General features: G+C 40.9%; 1 protein-coding gene across 1 annotated transcript in view; it reads right to left on the bottom strand.

Moving 5' to 3' along the window:
- The window catches only part of USP34 (ubiquitin specific peptidase 34), a 278,527-nt gene that overhangs the window by 7,707 nt on the left and 251,526 nt on the right, over positions 1-19,294 (bottom strand). The window contains exons 70-78 of the mRNA XM_065400557.1: positions 17,708-17,786; positions 15,510-15,636; positions 15,023-15,130; positions 13,760-13,864; positions 13,511-13,635; positions 7,691-7,814; positions 6,175-6,254; positions 1,770-1,910; positions 1,499-1,645 (exon numbers count right to left, since the gene is read on the bottom strand). Of these exons, the coding sequence (XP_065256629.1) occupies positions 1,499-1,645; positions 1,770-1,910; positions 6,175-6,254; positions 7,691-7,814; positions 13,511-13,635; positions 13,760-13,864; positions 15,023-15,130; positions 15,510-15,636; positions 17,708-17,786 (1,036 nt within the window). The remainder of the gene's footprint in view (positions 1-1,498; positions 1,646-1,769; positions 1,911-6,174; positions 6,255-7,690; positions 7,815-13,510; positions 13,636-13,759; positions 13,865-15,022; positions 15,131-15,509; positions 15,637-17,707; positions 17,787-19,294) is intronic.

The raw sequence follows: 19,294 nt of genomic DNA on the forward strand, positions 1-19,294 counted from the left end.
TGTGATTTTTTAGGGCACCCCTATGAGTTCTTGTGAACACTTGGCGCTTTCCTGTTGGAAGGTTCTGGTACTGAATCCCTCGGACACATATGCAATCTTTTCTTAGGCACCGGCAATACAAATCTGGCTGATGACTTCATAAGAACAGGAGGCGCACTCCTGATAGACATGGACGTGCTTGGTACCCACTCAGAGCGGGTGGGTTCTGATGGTGGATGAAGTGCAGAATCCATGAGCAGGTACTTGAGTCTGGCAGCCTTATCCTTTTTCGAATGATGTTTGAACAAATGTGATATTTGTCACACACACGCACCTCTCTCAGACACTTAAGGCAGCTGGAAGGAGGATCACTCACTGGCATAGACACGTTACATGAATGAAAGGCCTTGAAGCCAGGAGAATGGGGCATCAGTTTGGTATCAATCCCGGTACCCAGTCAGGGACTGGTAACCCCACACTAAAAAGACATAAGTTTACAATACTATTTACAGAATTACTATATAAGACTAAAACTAATATTACAGGTACTACATACACCGAGGGAGGAAAGATATGAAGAAACAAAGATCGCAGCTCCAACAACCATCATCACTGACAGTAGGAAGGAACTGAGAGGTGTTGGGGTCAGTGTGGCCCTTTATATCTGCGTGCAGTGGTAAGAGGTACAAGAGGGAATTCATACTGCACTGACAGGTACCGCTAAGGGAAAAATCTTTGACAACTGTGCACAAGGCATGCACACACCTACAGTGGAATGGAAATGTGGAATCACTTGAAGAAGAATTTGTTTTATTGTGAGAAAGTGGCCCAAGGAAAACAGCCCTGGAATTCTTGGAACAAGATTTGGAGAGTTTACCTTTTATGGTTGATGAAATATGCAAAGAGAAATAAGAATAGAACAGGCGCTTCCTAAGCTTCTTTAATGTTTTCCTACATTTTTCAATCTTTGGGATGATCTAATGTCTGTTTCAGAGAAATAATCAGCGGTGTTGGGTGGAGGCAGAGAGGGTAAACTCTTTTTCCATATAATCACAGGTGGGACTCAGGAATGACTTTTATCAGATCTTGACTCCACTCACAGCAAGGAGGTGCCTGGGGCTGGAGTGACAGCAGCCTACCCATATGATGCAGAGAAAGAGAACAAGGGGAAACAGAAAGTGAAAAAGTAGGTAGCAGAGAGCTAAAAAAGACTGATAGAAGAATTTTGAAGAGATCAGAATGGCATTCCAGAGCTATCTGCCTATCTCCTTAGCAGAGCAGAGATTTCTAGCAGGGAGTTGGTGAGCAGCCCCCTTATCCAGGGTTCAACCTGATGGACACCTCCAGCTGTCTCTGACCAGTTGGCAAAGAGGACCCTGCCTACGCATATAGTTTCAATCAATATGTCCACTCTCTAAGGCAAATCCTCACACTGGATACAATCTACTGAAACTCTGCCATAGAAAGGAAACTTGTTTTTAAAAGGTTTTATTATTTTAATGGCTTTGAAAAGTCTTACCCCATTTAAGGTAGAGCTTGCTTTGGAAATTTCAACTCGCTGGCTGCTGAAATCGGATTCTAGGCTTTGATATTGATTTATTAGATTTGTAACCAGAGTATTGATTAAATTGGCACAGTTTGCTTCAGAAAACACCTGCCCCTGGACCTGTAAGAGAACACATTTATTTCAAAGCTCTGAAGACTTGATTTGTGCAAAGTAATATCCTAAACTAATGTGATGTATAACAACTGCATTTCCATTAAATACGAACACTTAAAATACCACATACCTTTAGAAGAAAGTGCGTCAAGAATGTGTACACAATATTGTTGTTAAGAAAGGTTCTTTCATCCATTAGAATACATTTAATATATTCTGCAAAAACTGGATCTTCACACAGGAGTTTAATACAGTTCTTTGACATAGCAGACTAAAGAGGAGAGAAAAATACTTTGCAATTTAATGCTGCAAAATTAGCACTGAAATTATGACACTAGTGAGAGCTTTGTACATAATTATCTATTAAGGGTAAATGAAAGAATAGGCACCATCTGGAATAATGCCTGCAACATTAATTGTCATGAAAACTAACTAACTGGGTCTACTAATCCAATTAATTCATACTGAAAATGTTTGCCTGTCATTAATGAAAATAAACTACTACTAAGGACAAAAAGAAATTAATTTGCAAAAAGAACGAGGAGTACTTGTGGCACCTTAGAGACTAACAAATTTATTTGAGCATAAGCTTTCGTGGGCTAAAACCTACTTCATCGGATGCATGCAGTGGAAGATACACTAGGAAAATACATATACACAGAGAACATGAAAAAATGGGTGTTGCCATACCAACTGTAATGAGGGTAATTAATTAAGGTGAGCTATTATCAGCAGAAGAAAAAAAACTTTTGTAGTGATAATCAGGATGGCCCATTTCCAACCGTTGACAAGAAGATGTGAGTAACAGTAAGGGGAAAAAATTAGCATGGGAAAACAGTTTTACTTTATGTAATGAACCATCCACTCCCAGTCTTTATTCAAGCCTAATTTAATGGTGTCTAACATGGCTACCACCCTGAAATTAATTTGCGTTCTTTGATTCACCTCATTTTATGTGAGGATGGAAGTTTGTCAGGAGTAGTGTGTATTTAGTGAGATCCAGCTCCCCTGGTCTCCAAAGCAACTACTGCCCCCTCTTCTGTGGGTATAAAGGGCCCTCCGGCAGTGGCACTGGTAGAGATCTGCTGCAAGAGGGGACAGGAGCCAGATCTCGGGAGGTCTCAGCCATGAATAATGATAGAAATGTAACTTAACAGTTTTTATGTTCATGAACTATAGTAAAGAGGAGTTACTCACCAGTAATTGTTGTTCCTGAAGAGCATGGACTCTGCATATTCACATTTGTGTGATATGGTGCCTCTGGCATTGAGCTGTGGAATATTACTATCGAGCACTAGTTGGAGCCACTAGTTCCTCCATCTCCCCGCCCAGAGGATTGGAGTAGCCCCAACTATCCTTCAGTCTGTTCCCTAATTTAGGAATTCACTACCTGAGACTCTGAAGAAGTGGGGAAGGTGGGCAGAAGGTGTGACTATGCAGAGGCTACATTCCAGAAGAACAGTTACTTGTAAGTAACCCCCCTTTCTTCTTCGAGTGGCCTCTGCATAGTCCTGCTCATGGGAGATTAGCAAAGAGTACAACCCTTAGGAAATTCTAGGTGAACAAGGAGGGTGGTAACTACCAAAACGAGCATCAGCTCTAGATGGCAGGTCAAGAGAATATGCTGGCTACCAATCCACTCTCCCATGAGGCCTCTGTGAGGTCATGAGACACATATAGAGCTACAAGCAACAGCTTGGAAATGCTGTGAAAAAGGCCAGCAACAGGTGCTGCCTTTGGGTTCATCGGATATCTTTTGATATATGCAGGTGAGTGAACAGCTGACAAGTCTTAACAAGGGTGTAAAAGAGAACTGAGGAAACAGACAAGTTAGTGGTCTGTTTTAGATGGAAATGGAGATGATTTAAGACTCCAAATGGGGATTGAGGGCACTAACCATGTCACACTTCTCATATGGACTCCTGTTTATAGAGAACTGGCCATTTGGTATGTATCTAATGAAGTCCAGGAAGTAGCTATGGATATGAGAAGTTCCTCTTCTACACTGTGTGGTACAGATGATAATCTGACAAATAGAAGACCAGAGATCCAGAGAGCTTTGAGAAAGAAAACTCCAATTCCAATTGAAAAGAAATTCATACACTACAGGGAATAACCCCGGAATGAACACCACCCACTGTAATACTCACAACACAACAATAAAGAAATCCAGATTCCTTAAGTGCAGTCATGAAGGCAAAGCAGTAAGCAACCCTACTGGTCCATGGAGAAATGCTTCAATAAACTAGGGTATTACAAAGTGAGGGAGGCCCACTGTCCCAGGCATCTGAAGGAAGCTGAAATCACAACCCCTGCTATTCGTAACATGGTCCTGGATTGTTCAAAAATCTAGAAGTCAGGGTACCAACCCTGGACAATTCAGGATCAGGTGGAGAGTCTTAATCCAACCTAAACACAAAGATCTAGTAATCTGGAAAGTGGTGCTAACATCAGACACAGGACACTTGAACCAAACTGCCAAGATTCTATTACAGTTATTGCAACATCTTGGCTGAGTCTCATCTGATCTGCAGACAGATCTCCTGAACCAATGGAACTACAGGGAATATGTAGTGGAATTTCTGATTCCATTTAAGAAACAGATTTTGCCAGTGACACTGGTTTTTGTCTGACCCTGAAGTAGAGCTTGAGTTAAGGGGTGTTGGGCTTGGTAATGAACAGGCCTAGTCTGGACTTTCCCTTTATATAATACCTGGTGGAGACCTGAGACAGACATTGGTACTTTTGGCAGATGAGTTTCTGGTCTTGATCCATGGGAGAAAGTCTTACAGATTAGACAAACTGTTTTCAACTCCAGAACCCTAAAGTAGAAGCTTTAATTTCCAACAGTGACCATATTCTATAAAAGGGTTGAGAACAAGATGACCATCTTACTCCATCTGGAAATATCCCTGTCGATAGTAAGAAAGGAAGGAATCTCGTGATGAACGTGTTATCTTTACCTTCTGCATCTCGAATGGCCCAGCTGTAAGTAGCATCAATAAGGTATGTTTCCCTTTGTAATTAATCTTATGGAGGCCATACAAAGGCCTGGAGAAAAGGTATCACCAGTTATACTGATAAGGATCCTGTCTGTAGACCAAAGTCTAGATACAGACATTTTTGCATGAATGATTTGATGTCTGAGACAGTTAGGACAGGTTAGCAGCGTTCTCAATTTTTTTAATGTTGTTTTAAAAGCAAAGTATCTTGTGGATACTTGTGATTAATTGGAGTGATATAACAGAGCTGGGTTTTGTTGCATGAAAAGGGTTGATATAATGCCAATGCCACCTTACAGATAGCAGTTTGCCTTATAGCGTTGCTGTACTGTTTCTTTATTTTTCGGACTGAAGAAAGACTCTGCTAACTAACTGTTAATCTAACTAGAAAGAAAATAGCCCCAAAAGGCAAAATCAAAAGAGAAACGGTCAAGAAAAGCACTGAGGACACTGGGCGTGATTTGAGCTCACTGAAAGAAAAAGCAACAGGTTGGGCCACTCGCTCTTTTATACCCCTGGCATCCTTTGCAAGGGAGGGGAAGGAGCAAGCAGCCCCAAAACATAGTGCTCACTAGAAAAATTCTGCAGCTGAACGCCAGAGGTGCCATATCCCCCAAGTGGGAATATGCAGCCATTGTGTCAGTAGTGTTACCGCTGTGTCAGCATTTCCACTAAAAACTGCGTATCTTCATGATTTTAGAACTTGGGTTATATACATCTCTTCAAGCCTGCAACTTGACAAGTAATCTAGGGTGATTTAATTTTTTTAAACTTTATTTGAAAAAAGTCTGTAGTTGTTTTCACATAAGCGCAGGAGTGCTGATGGGTGTCCTGGACAAATTCTAACTTAGGTAAGTATATTCTAATTACCTAAATTCCTCCTGCACTTTCAACTGGGTATGGTATTCTTCACTCCCTATCCTAAACTGTTGGGTGAAATGGTTATATGCTATTAAAAAATTCTATTCTAGATCTACAGATTAGATTTATTGATCATATATATATATATATATATATATGAAGAGTGCAATATATATATATATATATATATATATATATATATATATATATATATATTGCACTCTTCATTGTGATATTTGGGTATACTACAACTCTGAAGAGGCTGGATTTCAATGGTGGGCGAAGCAATCTCTATCGACAAGCACAAGCTCCAAGCCTACTAATATTTATGCATGTGTGTAAAGTTAGTAGCATACAAAAGTGTTTGCAGGATCAGGGCTATACATGATCTGCATATCAGTTAGCTTTTTTTTTTTTTTTTAATTAAAGATCCTTCAGGATAAAAGTCACAATATAAACACAAGGTGTTACTAATTGTTAACATTTAATTTTAAAAATGTTAAAGTTGTGAACAAATTAACAACACCCAATACATTTAAAGTGTACTGAATTTAATTAGTAATTAGTCTTATGAATTGCTGTTTAAAAAGTAACTAGCTTTAAAACATTTACAGTTGTCACATCTTGTAAATATTCTTGTTCAGTTAGTTCTCAAACCCATTTAAATTTTACCTGAGTCTGGCACAGCTCAGTCCAAAGTTTGGGAAACAATGCAAGATGAAGTGGTAAACCTTCATAAGCAACGAGGACACCTGAAATGTTAAGAGAAAACAAAACTGATGACAAAGAACTACCTAAAACTGATCTTTGTAGGATATATTTATTTTTTGACCTGAATAGTTTTGAAGCACCATACGAATTCAGAGGACTATATCCTAAACCAACTACATATGACCACAAAGGTCTAGCATCTAGAATGGTTTTTATAGTACAGTTTGTCTACAGAACAGGGTTTTGTTCTACATTTTTACCTGCTGAGTCTAAAATGTAGCATCTGATCTCAGTATTGTTTTCTTTTAATTCTTTAGCTGGAACAATTTATCAGTTTTCTTATTTTTTGAGAAACAAAGCAGCATGAGCACAACAAACAGATTTGAAATTTCTTAAGCTTCATCTTCACCTCAAGCCACAACTTTATCTACATACACTTAATGAATCATTGGCTAGGTAACACAGTGATCAATAGCAAAGGTTACACATTCTTGATAAACACTTCAGCAGAAAAATCCCACACTAAATAGTAATTTTGCTGTGTGGTTCATGGCTTGAACAAGAATGAGTGGGTGACTCAATGGCTTAATTAATTCCTACCTGTAAAAGCCAATCCACACTACCTCCATAATTTTGTAACTAGTCAGAAAGATAGCTCTTACCAGTTACAAAGAAACTTTCCTGACAACATAACCATGTTTGTGTATCTACACCTATCATGCTACCTAACTATATTGTATTGTGGGAAAATCTGAGTAGTTATTCCAGAAGATGCACACACAGAGCACCACTCGTATGTGTGGCAATTCACTTTAGGATGTCCTACACAGAGAGAGCTGGGATGAAGAAGGACTGCTGAACTCGTTAGACAGGCAGAGTAAAAAAATTAGTGTCCTGGAATTGTTATAGAAAGACTACTCTAGGCCTCTGGCAAGGGTGAAACACAGCTGCCATGTGTGGAGGTAAAAACCATTTTCACTAGATGAGTACAAACTCAGCTAAAAGTTATAGTGTGGTCAGGCCGTAACTCACTAACTAGAATCAGGCCCAGGTCTATAGTGACAGAGTTGGTGCCCTCTGATGGCTCTTTGTTTGCTTATGTAAAATGAATTGGTGGTCTCAATTCAGCTATTACTGCACAGATGAGGCGTCCACATCCCAGAAACCACTGTCAGAGTTGGCACTAATTGGCACACTTGTTAGCAGTCTCAGCAAGGCTGAGGATTAAGGTCCAGATTTGTAAAGGTATTTAGGTATTGCTGTGCTCAGCTCTGCAATACAGAACTGATTCAGGAGCCTAAATCTGATTTTCAAAAGGGATTTAAGCATTTTGGAGCCTAAATCCAATTGACTATCAATATACTGAATTATATTTTAAAAAGTAAGTACATAGTTTCGCATAATTGCCACTACAAAACATCTCAATGGCTAAGGAAGTCTGTTTAGGTAGGATTTACTGTTTAACTGCCATACTTACTCATCTTAACTAAAGTTTCGGTAAACTTTTCACAGTTGATTGCAACTCGACATAATAGATGGATGAACTGATGGTACGAAAAGAAGTAGTCTAGAAGCATACGATCATAAACATCATCTTTACCCTGAAGATTTAAGAAGACAATTTATAAATAGATTAAGTTTAAATTAAGCAACTGGGCAACTACATGACATACCTAAAAATTTAGTTAATAAGCTTATTAAGAGCTGTAAGTTTGCTATGCATTTAATAATATACTGCTGTATAACTTGATGAGAATTTCCAAACCTAACTCAAAACAGATGTGATGTGAATAAAATTAGATGCTAATTTGCAGATCAGTGTACATACATTCAGTTTTTAAAGGGCATATCAATAACCAGATTAATATCTGTTTGCAACACCCAAAACGTTCTTTAAAGACAGTTTTATAGATGGGCCCTAACAAATTCACTGCCATGAAAAACATGTCACAGACCGTGAAATCTGGTCTTTTGTGTGCTTTTACCCTATACCAGGGGTTGGCAACCTTTGGCACCTGGCCCATCAGGATAAAGGTTTATTTGGAGTGTTCGCAGGCACGGAGCCCCGCAGCTCCCACTGGCCATGGTTCGCCGTTCAGGGCCAATGAGAGCTGCGGGAAGCAGCACTGGCCGAGGGACATGCTAGTCGCCGCTTCCCACAGTTCCCATTGGCTGGGAATGGCGAACCGCAGCCAGTGGGAGCTGAGGGGCTCAGTGCCTGCGGACGCTCCAGATAAACAAACTGTCCTGTCCACGGCTTTACCCTGATGGGCTGGGTGCCAAAGGTTGCCGACCCCTGCCCCATACTATACAGATTTCACGGGGGAGACCAGCGTTTCCAATTAGGTGACTCCCAAGCCATACCTAGGTGGTGGGGTCAGAGTTATAGAATCGCTGATTGGAGCACTGCTCTGCCGAAATCTGCATCATCTCTGGCATGCTGAATGGTGACATAGTGAGAGATGAACATATGCACCGAGGACCAAGTTGCTGTCCTGCAGATTTCTTGTATCAGGGACTTGGGCCAGGAATGCCTCCAATGAGGCCTGTGCTTTAAGTGCCGGCTCGTAGCACGTATGGATGCAGGACGTGATCCAGCAAGATATTCTTTGAGATGAAACTGGGAGACCTTTCATCCGGTCTGCCACCACTACGGACAACTGGTTTGACTTCCTGAACGGCTTAGTGCAATCGATGTAGAAGCTAACGCCGGCCGAACATCCAGGGAGTGCAGACTCTGCTCACAGCCACTGGTATGAGGCTTAGGATAAAAAACAGGCAGGAAAATGTCCTGACTAGTGTGGAAGTGCGACACAACTTTAGTAAGAAAGGTCGGGTGACATTGGAGTTGCACCTTATCCATGTGGAAAACTGTATAGGGTGGATCGGAGGTAAGGGACTTTAACTCAAGACACCCTCCTTGCTGATGTAATGGTGACCAGAAAGGCTACCTTCCATGACAGATAGAGAAGGGAGCAAGTCGCCAGCAGTTCAAATGGGGCCCCCATCAGTCTGGAGAGGACCAGGTTAAGGTCCCACATGGGAACAGGCTGTCTAATCTGGGAATGTAGCCATTCCAGACGCTTGAGAAACCGGCCAACCATAAGGTTGGCGAAGACGGAGTATCCAAGCCGAGATAGCAGCGAGGTGTACCTTTATGGATGACACTGCCAGGCCTTGCTGTTTCAGGTGCAGAAGGTACTCTAAGATGAGAGGCATTGGTGTTTGAAGTGGGGGTGTATTACACTGGTCACACCAGCAAGTAAACCTTTTCCACTTTGCCAGATATGAGGCCCTAGTGGAGGGCTTCCTGCTGCCGAGTAAGACCTCCCTAACTTGTTCCGAGCACAGAAGCTCCATGGGGTTCAGCCATGAAGCTTCCAGGCAGTGAGGTGGAGGGACTGCAGGTCAGGGTGATGAAGATGACCGTAGTCCTGAGTGATCAGGTGGGGGAGGAGTGGCAACGTGATCGGGGTGACCATCGACAGTTCCAGGAGCGTGGTGTACCAGTGTTGTCGAGGCCACGCTGTTGCCACCAGAATTATCTCCGCCCCGTCCCTGCGTAACTTGAGTAGGACCCTGTGCAAGAGTGGGAACAGGGGAAAGGCACAGAACATGCAGCCTCCCCAGGGTAGCAGGAATGCATCTGTGATTGAGTCTGGGCTGTCTCTGGAAGGAGCAGAACATTGGGCACTTTCTGTTGCTCTGGGTGGCAAACAGATTGACCTGGGGAAACCCCCACCTTTGGAAGTATATGACATCTGGCTGGATGGACCACTCGTGGTTGTGGAAAGACCTGCTGAAGTGGTCCACCAATGCGTTCTGAACTCCTGGTAGAGAGAATGCTTCCAGGTGAATGGAATGGGCTATGCAGAACTCCCATAGCTGGAGGGCTTCCCGCCACAGGGGAGAAGAACGGGCTCCACCCTGCTTGTTGATATAAAACATGGCAGTGGTGTTGCCGTCATAACTGCCATGCACTGGCCTTGTAGTTGGGCCTGAAAGATTTGGTATGCTAGTCACACTGCCCTCAGCTCCTTGATATTGATATGAGAGAGAGCTCGTCCTGTGACCAGAGGCCCTGTGTTTGGAGGTCTCCCAAATGCACGCCCCATCCCAGAGCTGACGCATCCGTTACCAGGGACAAGGGGGGCTGGGGGCTGCTGAAGGGACTCTCACACACTGTCTGAGGGTCGAGTCACAGTTGGAGGGACTCAAGTACTTGCTCTGGCACCGTGACCAGAGCTCAGGCTGTCGCACCCCGGGCGATAGGTTGAAGCGAACCATGCCTGGAGTGGCCTGAGCCTCAGTCTGGCGTCCCGGACCACGTAAGTGCAGGCTGCCATGTGGCCGAGGAGACTCAGGCATCCCCTTGCTGCAGTGGTTGGGTACTGCCTGAGGCCTTAAATGATGTCTGCCACGGTTTGCCTGAACTGAGTCCAACACTGCCCCGATTAACTCAATTTTTTGAGTCGGTGATAAGGTTGACATGCTCATGTTGAGGAGGAGCCCCAGTCTCTTGAAAGTGGATCTGATTAATCGGACTTGGGACTCCACCTGTTCCCTGGTGCGCCCCCTGAGCAGCCACTCATTGAAGTAGGGGTATACCTGTACCTGCCTCCTTTGGAGGAAGACTGCTACAACTGACATGCACTTGGTGAACACTCGGAGAGCTGTTGACAGGCCGAAGGGAAGGACCGTGAAAGGATAATGTTTGTGATCGACCACAAACTGAAGGAATCGTCTGTGTGCAGGTCGAATAGCTATGTGAAAGTACGCATCTTTCATGTCAAGGGCGGCATACCAGTCTCCCAGATCCAGAGAAGGGATAATTGTATGCATGTGGAACTTCAACTTTACCATGAACTTGTTGAGTCCTCGCAGGTCTAGAATGGGTCTGAGACCCCCCTTGGCCTTGGGGATTAGGAAGTATCAGGAATAGAATCCCTGGCCCCTGAGGAACCTCCTCCACTACTCCTATGGCTAGGAGCGCCCGAACCTCCTGAATAAGGAGTTGCTCGTGAGAAGGGTCCCTGAAGAGGGATGGGGAACGGGGATGGGATGGAGGGGAGGAGCAGAATTGAAGAGAATATCCCACTTCTACAGTAAGAAGAACCCATCAGTCCAATGTTATTCGGGACCAAGCATGGCAGAAGTGGGACAGACGATTCAAGAAACAAGGGGAAGGATCTGGTGTTGTGGCAGGTGCACCGTCCTTGGGCACACCTTCAAAAGGCCTGTTTGGAGCCCGATGATGGCTTAGTTGGGCCCTGGTGGAGGATGGGGAGGCTTCCGCCTGCCATTTCTGCTCCTCCTTCTAGAGAAATCCTACCTCAGTCAAGGAGGATAAGGGCGTTGTTGCTGTTGCAGCCTGAAGTGTTTGCATTGGGTTGCTGGTGTGTGCATACCCAATTACTTCATTGTCGCCCGGTAGTCTTTTAGGCTGCGCAGCCTGGAGTCGCCCCATCGAATGGCGGGTCCTGCAGAGTTTGCTGCACCTCTGGGGATAAGCCAGATGCCTGTAGCCATGAACTCCTCCTCATGACTATCCCTGAGGAAAGGGTGCAGTGCCGCAGCATCCAGAGAGGCCTGCAAAGAGGTCCATGCTACTTCTTTGCCCTCCTCAACAATAGCCCCAAACTCCTCCCTGGACTCCAAGGGCAACAATTCCCTAAATTTCCCCTGGTGTTATCTGGACTGGTGATCTGCTGGGTGTAGGCAGATGCAACATCGGCGGCTTGCCCCATGACAGTGCCACTTTCAGTAGCGCCGGGGGCTTGTCCCGGAAAGCTGGGGACCTCGGTGCAGTCATGGCTTTGAGATCCCACCTCTTCCACCATATGGCTTGGGGAATCCAAAGGTACTGGACTCAACGGTCCCCTTTACGGTGCAGAAGTCGACGGTGCCGGTTCCAAACATCAGGGTGTTGGGTGCTCCTTCCTGGGACGCACTCCAATGGCCGACTCCGAGGGATTGGGTCTCGAAGGCGGAGATCCACTCCTACCCTGCTTCTGGTGCCGCTCCTGCGGCGCAAGGGAATGAGATCGGTGCCAGACAATTCCCGTTGGCTTTGGTTGCATTGCCGTTGGTCCCTATGTCCTTCCTATGTCCATCTACCACGGATGCCGGAGCGCTCCGCACCGATGAACTTGGTGCCGTGTCTTGCTGCACAGAGGTGGATTGCGGTCTGAGAGCCGCCTCTATAAGATGTTTTAAATGGAAGTCCCACTCCTTTTTCATTCTAGGGCGAAACCCTTTACAAATCCTGCACCTATCAGCCTGGTGCGCCTCCCCCAGACACTTTAGACAAGCGTCGTGGGGGTCGCCCGTTGGCATGGGCTTATTGCAGGATTTGAACCCTTGGGACCGAGACATGCCCCGAGGGGAAACCCCCACACCCAACAGCTAAAACTACTAACACTAACTAACTACAAATACAAGTAACACTAAACTAACACGAACTGAAAGCTAGAAGAATGAGAGGAGAACTTGTTAAGCAAGTCGCCACAGTTCCAATGACCGTCACTGGCGGTAAGAAGGAAATGAGGAGGCGCCAGGTCGGCAGGGTCATATATTGAGTGCCATGGAGGTGACACCCCAGAGGGCTCTGCAGTCGACCCGACGGGTGCCGCTAAAGGAAAAACTTTCCAATGACTGTGCACATAGCACGCACACACCTAATTGGAATCGATATGAGGAATCAGTCGAAGAACAACCAAATTTTCAAAGACATATATAGCCCAATCAATAAAATCAGGTCTGCAGTTTTGCATTCCAAAGTTTTCACATATAATTTCTGCATCCAAATTTTTGGATTTAGATGCTCAAGCATTGGCATGCACAGATCAGATAGTTAGAAATCTAAGTATCTGAGATTCATGCATGCAAACACAATTTAATGAAAAAACACACAGATGAAAAATACATACGCAAAAATATTAGCAAGAAAGATGGTTGGTGCAATTTTAGAGACTTCTTTTAAAACTGGCTCTTAATACTAAAGAATTATTAATTATAAAATGTGGGCTCATACACTATATAAATATTTGTAATGGAAATTCATAATATTACAGCATTTTGGGCACAGGCACCACCACATAATTCAAACCCACTGAGGATAATTTTAAATTTCATAAGTACAGTTTTTAAAATTTGCTTACACAGTAAGTTAGTGGGTAAACACATTGTACAAGGCATCATTTTGAAAGCACTTAAAATTATGCTTTCTTTACAAGCTACAAATATGTAATGCCATTGACAGGAAAACAGGTTTCCCTATGTCCATATATGTACATACCTTGCTGGCTTCCATCATCGTAGGCAAGAGGCACATATTGAGTTCAGGACGAGGAGGACGGATATTACTTTTCCCTCCTATTAATTTCAGATTTTCACGACAGGGGAAATAAGGTCCAAGAGACACTGTAGTGTAAATTAGGACAAAATGATGAACAATTTAAAAGGTCAACACTAGCACCCCTCAATGCACACAAAGAGCAATTGTATTGAAATTCAACTGTAAAATACAACAATTAGAAATACATACTTGGGATATTACTGTGGTGGTATGTACAATGGTTGTGCTGCAGAAATGGAACCAAAGTGTGCAGGAAATCATGAGGGCTTAAAAGCACAAGCTCCTTGAGGACATCTACAAATGAGAAGTTGGTTTTGCTATTACACAAAGTTATTTCTTAAGTGTAAACATGACTTATGGCTCATGCATCTGAAAACCTGATCTATTTGGTATTACTTCTGCTAGTGCACATTGTGGAGGCAGGCTTTACAGTGAACAAAATTTAACGTGAAAACACCTGAAATAATCAAGGTTCCTTCACCTCTACCACTAGAAGAAAACCTAATCAGTGTTATATCAACTTTCCCTTAACAACCAATAAGAGGGGTGTCAAATTGTAGGAAGTAGAAGCTCAAGAAAATTACCCTCTTTGCTTCTTCTTTACCATATCAGGTCTGATGCCTGGAAAATGGCAACCAGCAGCAGCCAGGACGACAATGACAAGGGCACTCAAAGTAACAGGAAAAGGCATACAAATTATATTTAAAATAGGTTTAATTTGGACAGTGGGTTAGGCCTTCACAAACAAGAAAAAAATGCAGATTTCTACTCCTTAAAAAAATCAGATAAAGCCTTTCAGAAGAAGTTTGCTAATGCAAGAAGACAAGAATTTCTTGGTATGACGTCCATTCCTACAAGTTAAACACCCCACCAGGAATCAAGAAGCAAGAAACATCATAGCCTGGTACTTTTAAAAGCTATTTAACATGTCTTTTTACTTTTACTGTTGCATTTTTTTAGTAAATGGGGCATAGAAATGGACACGGAGTTCTTACTCAGGGTAACGAGGTTTCTGTGCTTCACAACAAATGAATTTTCCCACTAACTTTAAATATTAATTTAGTTACCCTGTGGATGCTAAATTAAAGATCTGGGACTTGATTCTGATCTTACTAACACTGTAGAAAATCTATTGATTTCAACAGAGTTATTCCTGATTCACACTAGTATAAGCGAGAATAGAATAGAATCAGGCACCAGGATTTTAAACAAGCTAGATGAATAATATAAAATGATGCCTAACAAATCCTAAATATTCATTTTATTCTTGATATACAAGGATTAGTAAGATTCTTGGGAAAATAAACAATAATTCTATTAATGTCAAGAAATTAACAAATCCAGTGTGCAGAACATTCATAAATAATCGTAATATAGAACTGTTTCTGTTAATTTTAATTTAGTTATATGGAAAGAATCTTTCTGGACTGCAGTAGCATTAATACAACTTACCAATGCAAGCATTTCTAAGTTCTGAAGGACTGTAAGAATTTAGCAGAGTTAAGAGTTTATGGGCAAATTCAATTCGCTCCTGCCACTGGATTAGTGCTTGCTTCACATCTGCAAATACAAAAACATGCTAAGTTATCTGTCATTCCAAATTCTTGACAACTTTTAATTCCTGAAGTAAGAAAGAAAATGTCACATGGAGCAATTAAAACGATCATTGTATCAATTTTATAAACGTGATCTTAATCAAATTAGAAACCTAAGACTTGTCACTGGTCTACTGCTGTCAAAACTATACTATTTATTTTTAGACACATTTTAACACTTTAATAATTAAATTAATTTAGTCACTGTTAATGTCGAGAAAAAGAGGATTCCCAAAGGTTACATAGCAACGAGACAAACTATGAAAGAATTTCTGTCCATGAAAATTAATTAGTTCAAACAAACTAAAGCCTTTAATCTCTATTAAAAAAAATCATTACCAAACCTTTTCTCTGAAGATATGGACGTGTTGATTTAAGGACCGAGAGGAATATTGACAAAAGTTCCACCAGGTCTCCAGTCACATGACAAGCTGTGGCCTCATGATACATCATGTGCAATGTGTTAAAGGACTACAAAAAAGAAAGTAAAATGAAAGTAAAAGTTTATACTAACAAATTAAAATGTATTATTATTTCTAATTTAATCCTACAGATACTATTTTTACATTTATTTTACTACCACAGAAAGATGTATCAAAATGTTTTGTGATAGAAGCTGCCAGATATAAAGTTACTCAAAGAAGAATTCATTATATACAGTAGGTTGTCCAAATAATGAACAGTTAGTTAACTATGAACAAATGATTGTCAAAAAGAAAGTAATTTTAAGTAATGCTCTAATATCATTTCCTGCCCTAGTACAGAGTTTTGGTATTATGGAGAGATGGTAGTCTGTCCATGATTTAGACTGTGATTTGCTTTTGGTTATAAAACTGATTTTTATCCCACTCTAAATTTCACCAATACTAGAGCAATCAGAAATTTCTCACTGTGTGCCCGTGGAAAATGAGTTTAAAAATGCTATTGAAAAACAGAGCAAACTCTGCATGCACACGCAAACCATCTGATTCAGGAAACAGAAAAGCTTTGCAAACACATCCAGCTTAGTTTATAAAATCTGTAAAACGAAGAGATTTGCTTCAAGGTTAATGCAATCTGTGCATGCATAGCCTGTGCAGTTTGTAAGTTGCATAAGCTAAACACTTCTGGCTCAAGGCAACTACTTAAATCTGCATAAGCAGCAGGTGGAGACATTGAAGTCTAAAACCCAAAGAGCCAAGTAGAGCCCAAAACACTTAAGATTTTACAAATCTTTAATCCCAATTTGTCCAGAAACAAAGTTCTATTAAGGAGGCGTGGGAAAGGGACTTGGGTGCACATATTTAAGAAAACAATGGTTACAGAATAATCATATATAGTCTAGTTAAGTTTATGTGCATTGTTTACAGACATACAATATAAAATTCTGTGTCAGCTGAATTATTACTACTGCTCTAACAAAAGCATCTTCTGGGGATTTTTGACTTAGAGAGAAATTGTAGTGGTATAGGCTACTCATATTGCTGGCAATATACACTATTGCAAGGATTTTGGCAAAGAAGGTATTTGAGAAGATATTTACTCTGCTTGAATGCCAATTATGTTTCAAACATCCAACAGATAAGGAAATACTATATATATTAATCTCCCTCAAAATATAATGCAAAACCTTAATTATGATCTATATTGATACCAGGAGAAAGATTCAGGATACACTGTCAACCCTTTGCAGTGAGGAAATCTATTCTGCTGACGTGGAAGGTTCTTAATGCTGTTTATTTAACATATAAAAACACCTTTAGCAGACAAGTGGCAGCATATGGTCTATAATATAGTACAGTAGTTACAAGTTGAAGAGCAGCTCAGACAAGACACTGCTTATACCACACTGTGGCCTTATCCAGCTTCCAGAGCCTTTAATGGAGTTGTATTGGGTCCAGTGTTAGCCTTTCTGCATGAAGCACCCTTCAACTAGAGGGTGAACCTAGCTGTTAAGTAACAAAACTAATTATGCTTTATTTCTAGACATATCTTCGTAATGTCCTGTGCCAACCCCCCCCCCCCCATAAAAACAAGTTTGATATAGGAATAGTTAAGAGTTTGGTTCATAAATTTGTTAGCTCAAATTTCTTACATCTAAACATTTCTAAGAGACAAAAAGCAACCAGCAAAAATTTCAGAGCAAATACAGTTTAGTAGGTTTACTTTTATATCAGTTTTAAAAATTTACATGGGTTTTATTATAGCATTACAGAGTTTTGATTTTGTGATTTCTTTTCTTTAAAAAAAGAAAAGATTTGTTTAGGTTTTTATATAGCTTTTGTTATTAACATTGTCATCACTGGGAAATTCAAACTTCTGAGATCAACTAGCTAAGGATGAACACTTGAAGATGTCTGGTTTTATAAGCATTTTAGGATTGAATCACCTCTCCCCACATTTTTTAGGTAGTTTTAAAATGGCTGATACTGGATTAAAAAAATACTTAAAGCAAGCATATTTATCAATGAGGAAGTGATGAGACCCCCCCCCATCCTCTCAGATGATGAGTCAATGGGAAAGGAAGATGCTCATTTGAACTAAGTGACAATGAAATATTTACCTCAGTCATCAGGATTAAGCCTCTATTAAACACAACAAGAAGTCTGTCTTCATCAGATTCTAATAATATTCTGAAGGCACTAGAAAAGAAAGAAAGACTTAAACACTGAAAAAAATCATGCCTAAAATACCAGCTTTTCATAATTCTCACAATTATTAAATTCAGCATTAGTGAAATTATATTTGGAGGTCTGAGCACAGATCAGGAGAAAATGAAATGAATACAATTATCACCTTCAGTCCTTTCATTTTATTAGTTTAGAAGTGTTCCTCATAGTGCCAAACATACTTCTAAAACTAACTGCTTTGATGGAGGTAGTACCAACTTCCATCTTTTTAAAACAAGAATATCTCTTCAAAAAGTATTTTATGGACACTCTCTCCAAAGGTGTTTTAACAAGTAATGGCTTCAAAGTATTAAAAAACTAAAGAAAACAATCCATTCAAAGATGAAGGTTTAAGCTTTTCAAAAAATGCATTTTAAGTGCAGGGTAAGGTGCAATTAAGCATATATCTGAGAATGTAAATGAGTAGAACATATTTCTGAAAGAGCATTTTAAGCATATAACTAAAATAAAGGATTTTGCCTGGCCAGTTGAGCATTTAACTGAGCACTCAAATTAAGGGTGCAACTGTACATTAAAAACAGTACTGAGTTTTAAAAGAATTCAGGGAATAGTTCTTGTTCTCACCACATACTGAACACCCCCTCTTCTACTCATTAACACACATGTTCCTTCCTATGCAAGCTTATGCATACAGCTTCTAAGTGCTACTATTTCTGTCACTCAAACAATGGTTTCCAGGGTATTTTCCATGGAAAATAAAGCATGACACCAGAATATTTACGAAAAATAATAATTACACACTAATATTTCTACTAAGTTTGAGCATCCAATTATGCGACGTATCTGCTTCCGTGCTAAGATAGATGACTACGTATATGCCCTCAGGGGAGTAAAGGAGATTTTCTCTTCTCACAAGAACATTCCAGCCCATCCATTGCTGGGTTTACACTCCCAGTGATGTGACCTATGTGACGCAGCCATTTTATGGTCATATCCATAAATAAAATGGGGAAAAAAATCACTAGTTTCACATATTCAACAGAGAACTAAAATTTCAAAAAGATGCGCCTAAGAACTTTAAACTCTTTGTAGAGGTGATGTATAAAATAATCTCAGATAAGGCAGAAACCCTGCACCAAAGCCACCATTTCTACCTTACTCGTGCCTCACAATTTTGCAAGGGAGGGTAAATTGTCACATTGTACATGCTCACCAAGCTATGCAAAATAGGGTGGGTTAAGATACAGAATGAAGTTTCAGCTTTACTACTGAATTTCTAGGCTTTATGTCAAAGAAAATATTTTAATAACAACACTTTGTTATGGCTTTCTAACATTTTGTTTTGAATAACAATAATGTATGTTTATTTTTTAAATTACTGATAATTATATGTATTTAGTTCCTTGCATGGTGGGATCTTATAAATTAAATTATTATTTTCACGCACAATAGGTTTTTATATATAAAGAGACAATTTCTGTATTTCAGAGACAAACTACAACTTTACTGTATGTGCCAGT

Source organism: Emys orbicularis, chromosome 3 (genome assembly GCF_028017835.1).
Source record: "Emys orbicularis isolate rEmyOrb1 chromosome 3, rEmyOrb1.hap1, whole genome shotgun sequence".
In the NCBI taxonomy this organism is placed as follows: domain Eukaryota; kingdom Metazoa; phylum Chordata; order Testudines; family Emydidae; genus Emys; species Emys orbicularis.